General features: G+C 36.7%; 1 protein-coding gene across 2 annotated transcripts; it reads left to right on the top strand.

Annotated features, from left to right (window-relative positions):
• The first annotated feature begins 3,417 nt into the window (after positions 1-3,417).
• LOC107667235 (pentraxin fusion protein-like) lies at positions 3,418-5,225 on the top strand. Of its 2 annotated transcripts, none has more exons than XM_016458860.1 (3): positions 3,418-3,660; positions 4,084-4,177; positions 4,263-5,225. In XM_016458860.1, the coding sequence occupies exons 2-3, from the start codon at positions 4,114-4,116 to the stop codon at positions 4,883-4,885; spliced, it is 687 nt and encodes a 228-aa protein (XP_016314346.1). In that variant the 5' UTR covers positions 3,418-3,660; positions 4,084-4,113; the 3' UTR covers positions 4,886-5,225. The 2 variants fall into 2 exon arrangements, with proteins under 2 accessions (XP_016314346.1, XP_016314345.1); XM_016458859.1 differs by having other exon boundaries at positions 3,422-3,660; positions 4,105-4,177.
• The last annotated feature ends 345 nt before the right edge of the window (positions 5,226-5,570 follow it).

Below are 5,570 nucleotides of genomic sequence, written 5' to 3'. Positions count from 1 at the left end.
AGTGTGTGAGTTTGTTTTGCTTTCATTGTGAGGGCCAAATGTAGTCCTCGCTAGTTAAAAGACCTAAAAATGGCCCAAATAATGTCTTAATTAAAATCTAGAATGTGTCCACAAGTACGTGAAAAATCTAAAATCAGCTGCTTTCAGTGCAGCCAATAATGCTTAAATGGAAAATGGCTTTAAAAAATGTTTCAAAATGGCTTAAAATGTGGAAAATGAGTTTGATTTAGAGAATAGAAATATTATTAGTTCAGTATAAAAATAATAGAAGTCAAAGGATAGTTCATATAATAAATAGCAAATGTGCTTAGCATTTACTTTAACATTTATGTTCATGACTTTTTTTGGCAGTGTTATTTTAGTATTTTTATATAATGTTTATATATTGAGAATGAGCTTTTATTTGTATTTTTTCTCAGTTAGCCCAAATGAACAAATTAAATATTTAATTTTAGTTAACTGTTAAGTTAATTTTAGTTTAAGTTTCAGAAATTTTGTTATATTTTATTCTTTTTTTAAATGTTTCTAGACTTTAAAAAAATATTTTTTGAAGTGGTAAATAATGATTTTTGGAGTACAATTGAGAAGAAAATACTGTTTCAGCCTTTATACTTTATAATTTCATGTTTATTCAATGTGTGATTTGCCGTTTCTTTGTAATTAATTGTGAAATTTACTAGCAATTTCTGAGTGAAAATTGTTTCTGCCCAATTTTTTTGTGTAAATAGCTTTATTTTATTTTTTATTATTTTTAGTTTTAGTAATTTTAGTAATTTACTTATTATTTACTTATAAGGACTTATTTCAGTTAGTTTCTAAGACACCATTTCCAATTTATATTTAATATGTTTTATTTTATTATATTTTACTTTAATTACTGACAATATTTTTTTAAGATTTGTATTTTTAGTCAACCGCAACAGCGCTGCATGCATGTGTCGAATACCTGAACAAGATCTGACCATGGCACAAGTATTAAAGGAGACATAGTATGCCACTTTTTACAATATGTAATATAAGTCTCTGGTGTCCCCAGAATGTGTCTGTGAAGTTTCAGCTCAAAATACTCCACAGATAATTTATTATATCATTTTGAAAATGCCTATTTTGAGTGGAAGCAGAAACACGCAGGTTTTCGGGCCTGTCTCTTTAAATGCAAATGAGCTGCTGCTCCCCGCCCCCTTTTCCAGAATAGAGCTGTGCCATTACAGCTCGGACCTGCTAAAAACATCGGTTTTGGTTCTGATTATCATGTTTATCGCGCTGAAATCATGCGTTTTTAAACCATATGAGGAACAGTTAGCATGTTTTGCTCAAACTTTCGCCATGGCATTAGAACTGGCACACCGTTGTCGCTTGCGAAAACACAATAATGGCGCCGTGGTTTAAATTTACAGATTAAGAGGCGGTAATATTATTATGAGATCCCTTTGCCACGTCACCAAGGGAGCGAAATCAGACACGCTCGTTTTCTCAGATGCTTGCAGAAAAAGGCTTACCAAAACAAAGTTACTGGGTTAATTAATAATAGTTTTTCACATTTCCTTGGTTGGTAGATGCACCGGGGACCTGATTATAGCACTTAAAACCTGGAAAAGTCAGATTTTCATGTCACCTTTAAGATTGCTTAGTCCAAAAAGAGATATAAGTGTTGTAAAGGTCTACTTTACTGCAGATACTTTAGATCTGGATGCTGGATGTTGATGCGTTGTTGTTTTGGGGGACTTGTTGGGAATTGAACATCACAGCTGTGCAGATCTGTATAATAGTGAGTGTCTATATTTATGTGTGTGTGTTTGCTTATGGGATCAGAGTCTTAATCCTGGTGTGCTGAACTGGACACACACATGATAATTGTTTTGTGCACAGAATCTTAATGTGATCTGTAGAGATGTGATTTTAGAACTGGCATCTGTTAAGCTGCTTTGTAATGTGAAATGTGAATCCAGAAAGCTGCTCTTTCCTCAAGTCTGTGAGGAATTAGGAATAGGGAGTTATGGATTGGTTTAGCTTGCCTGATGGTTTTTGAGATTTGCTACTCTGACATAAACTGTATTTGCTCTTTGTCTGTCTGATGTGAAGACAGTTTAAGTGAAAAATGAGATGTCTGGAGTCCTTTAGATGTTTTTGAAGACATCCGGGGCTGCGTTTCCCAAAAGCATCATAAGCCTAAGTTGATCACAGCTCCACTGGTTTCAATGGGTCTACGATGTACTTAAGCAAACGATGCTTTTGGGAAACGCAGCCCTGAATGATTGGATTGACTAGCATATATACGTTTTGGTATCAACAAGAGTAACAACACCTGAGGGATCTTTAACTTATACTGCATGTCCCAGGCTTTTTCCTCATTAAAACTCATTGGAAAAAAGTCATTTTATTCACAATATAGATTTTAATGCTTTTCACTTGTCCCAAACCCACACTGTAAAGTGCAACAGCTGGATTTGAATTGAATTGAACTTTTCACCCATTCACTGCAGAGGATCTATTGGTGAGCAAGTGATGTAATGCTACATTTCTCCAAATCTGTCCTGGTGAAGAAACAAACTCAACTACATGGATGGCCTGCAGGATGAGTCCATTTTCAGTTTTGGGTGAAAGAGTCCTGTGGTGTTATTTTAAGCCCGAGACACACTGCATGATTTTAGCAATCCAATAAGATCATTGCATGTCACACTGTGTGACATGGATCTGATAAACTTGGCTACGACATGTGCAGAGATTGTCATACTAAGCTTCTAGTGGCTTTGACGTGGGTGTAGACTGTACGATGATGACACTATTGACTCGTACGATACGTCGCACATTACTATAGAAGAATTTAACATCATCAGTGGTAAACAAAAATAGCATGATAATCACACTTGAGCAGTCGTAGTTTTTATGTGTGCTGAAAAAAGTAGAAGCGGCGAAAGAGGCAGGCATAAGAGCTTAAGGTAAGCAGTTTTATGTTTTAGCGCCATGTCGCGTTGATTTCATGTCGCATTTTTATTGGCTGGTCAGTAAATGTGGCTCGTAGGAGCAAACACACTGTGCGATCGCCGATGATCATGCTGTATTTTTGACACTGTCAGGAAATGATCGTATTCTATCTTCTTTGGTCACAAGACCGTGACAACAGCCGTCTTTGAACCTCTCTCTCACTGTAAGGACATTAGGATGCCACGATCACAGAAATCACCACGAGTGTGTAACGATGCCAATCTTTCGTCTGGGACAGCCGATAATCGTGCAGTGTGGTTTAGGCTTTATAGTATATAAATATTAGCTCACATGCTCCATATGGTTTCTCTATAGTATGTGAATGAAGTTGAAAACTGTTTTTTATGAAGTTCAGCATGTCATTAACAAATCAGATAAAAACATATTAAGTGACCAGGTGTTCTGATTCAGGCCCATTGATTCAAGGACTTGATTAGCTGGATCAGGTGTGTTTAATTAAGGCTGAAGCTAAACTCTGCAGCGGTATGGCACTCCAAAATTGAAACTGAGTTGAGTATTTATTATTAAGTTTTATTTTCACTTAAGCATTAACGCTCCACACTCCAGTAATGCACTAATGAGCTAGTCTGCCAACCACCAATATACAACAGAAGAAGAAGGAACCCCTACCCCTAATCTAATAGCTCTTCTCTCATATAAGATCTACTAAACATTGTAAGTATTAACATTGTGTTTTTGGCCTGGTTTCACTGGCAGAATTAGGCCCTAGTTAAATTAGGCCATTTAAGTAATTTTTTTTTAAATGTGCTTTTTTAAATTATCTTGATACAAATGAATGGCATTGACATATTTTAAGAGTTGTCAGTAGGAGTTGTTTTCAGTTAGAAAAGCTCAAACATGCATTTTAGTCTGGGACTAAGCCTCGTCTGTGTGTTGTCTTTTAAAAATGTTTTACTTTGACACTTATAAAATGTGATTTACATTAACAATGAGGCAGTGAAGAATTTCTTTTAAACTAGTAATGTTTTTAAGTAATGTTTTTGCATTTTTACCAGTCAGAGGATATACTCCATTATTTAAATACAGTCCTTCTTGCAGACAAACTATTATTTTTTTTATTTTTTTTTTTATACAAAGAGCAATCATTTTATTCTTCAGACCTGAAGCATGATGTTGATGCCAGTGGCTTCATTTTTCTGTCTGCTCTTTCTGACACCAGCGGCTACTGAAGGTACCACATTTTTCAATTATTGATCACGTGGATTATTATGAGTGGGATTTTTTTTTTTACAGTTTATTCTGGTTTTGTCTTTCAGTGGGTCTCAGTGGTAAAGTGCTTCTGTTTCCAACCAAGACTCGCACCAGCTTTGTTAAACTCACTCCTGAAAAGCCACTGAATCTTTCAGCGTTCACACTCTGCATGCGTGTCTCGACGGAGCTCCAGGACGAGAGGGAGATTATTCTGTTCACTTACCGCACACATGAGGTTGATGAACTCAACGTGTGGAGACGTAAAGATGGTTGTCTGGGCTTGATTATTCAGTCTAATGGCGATGAAGCTTTTTTCCACCTGCCTCCTCTCTCCACCTTCCAGACTCACCTGTGTGTCACCTGGAACTCTGCGACTGGTCTCACTGCCTTCTGGGTGGATGGACATCGCAGTGTGTTCCAGATCTATAGAAAAGGTCTCTCAATCCGTCCAGGTGGCACCGTCCTGCTCGGCCAAGATGCTGATAAATATCTGGGTGCCTTTGATGCAGAGCAGAGTTTTGTAGGAGAAATTACAGATGTGCAAATGTGGGATCATGTTCTCTCTGGCAGTCAGATTAGGGCAGTTTATTCAAACCAGGAACCGTATGTGCCGAAGGGAAACGTGTTCAACTGGAACACCATCAAATATGAGATTAATGGAAATGTGGTGGTGGTGCAAGATAACTGATTCTGATCAGGTGTAACATCTCATACTGCCTCATCCACACAGTTGTCAATTTCTATAACCCATTTATCTGTTTTAATGATTTACAAAGCTGTAAGGGCTAACAAGTATGCTAATAATTCACAAAAGTAACCAGTAAAAGCTCTCCACATTACAACTGCAGTGTCTGCTCATATTTTTGAAAGTTGTTTCTGTGTTTTGTGTGTATATGTGGTATGTGTGTGCGTCTGTGAAAATTAGACCATTTTTATCCAAAGACAGTGATTTATTGTGTGTAAGCGATTTACATCACTCATGTTATCTCTTGGTTGTAATGCTATTTCCATCACAACCATATACTGTATATAAACAAAAAAAATAACGACCAACAATTTGCAAGTAAAAAATAGTTTTAATCAACTGTACTGTGCACCATTGTGACAACACTGTCAATGAAGAGCTTGTTATATCGAAGAATTAAAGGGGTCATATGATGTTGCTAAAAAGAACATTACTTTGTGTATTTGGTGTAATGCAATGTGTTTGTGGTTTAAGGTAAAAAAACCCCACTTTATTTTCCACATAATGTACATTATTGTTGTTCCTCTATGCCCTGCCTTTCTGAAACGTGGCGTATTTTACAAAGCTCATCGGTCTGAAAAGTGAGGTGTGCTCTGATTGGCCAGCTATCCAGTGCGTTGTGATTGGC

Source organism: Sinocyclocheilus anshuiensis, unplaced genomic scaffold (assembly GCF_001515605.1).
Source record: "Sinocyclocheilus anshuiensis isolate Anshui unplaced genomic scaffold, SAMN03320099.WGS_v1.1 scaffold415, whole genome shotgun sequence".
In the NCBI taxonomy this organism is placed as follows: Eukaryota; Metazoa; Chordata; class Actinopteri; order Cypriniformes; family Cyprinidae; genus Sinocyclocheilus; species Sinocyclocheilus anshuiensis.
This window is presented reverse-complemented; position numbering and strand designations above follow the sequence as displayed.

Bases quoted from the DNA above. Each gene is read 5' to 3' on its own strand.
- LOC107667235 (XM_016458860.1), top strand. From the start codon at position 4,114: ATGATGTTGATGCCAGTGGCTTCATTTTTCTGTCTGCTCTTTCTGACA. The intron at 4,178-4,262 runs GTACCACATTTT...TTTGTCTTTCAG, and splicing joins GACACCAGCGGCTACTGAAG to TGGGTCTCAGTGGTAAAGTG.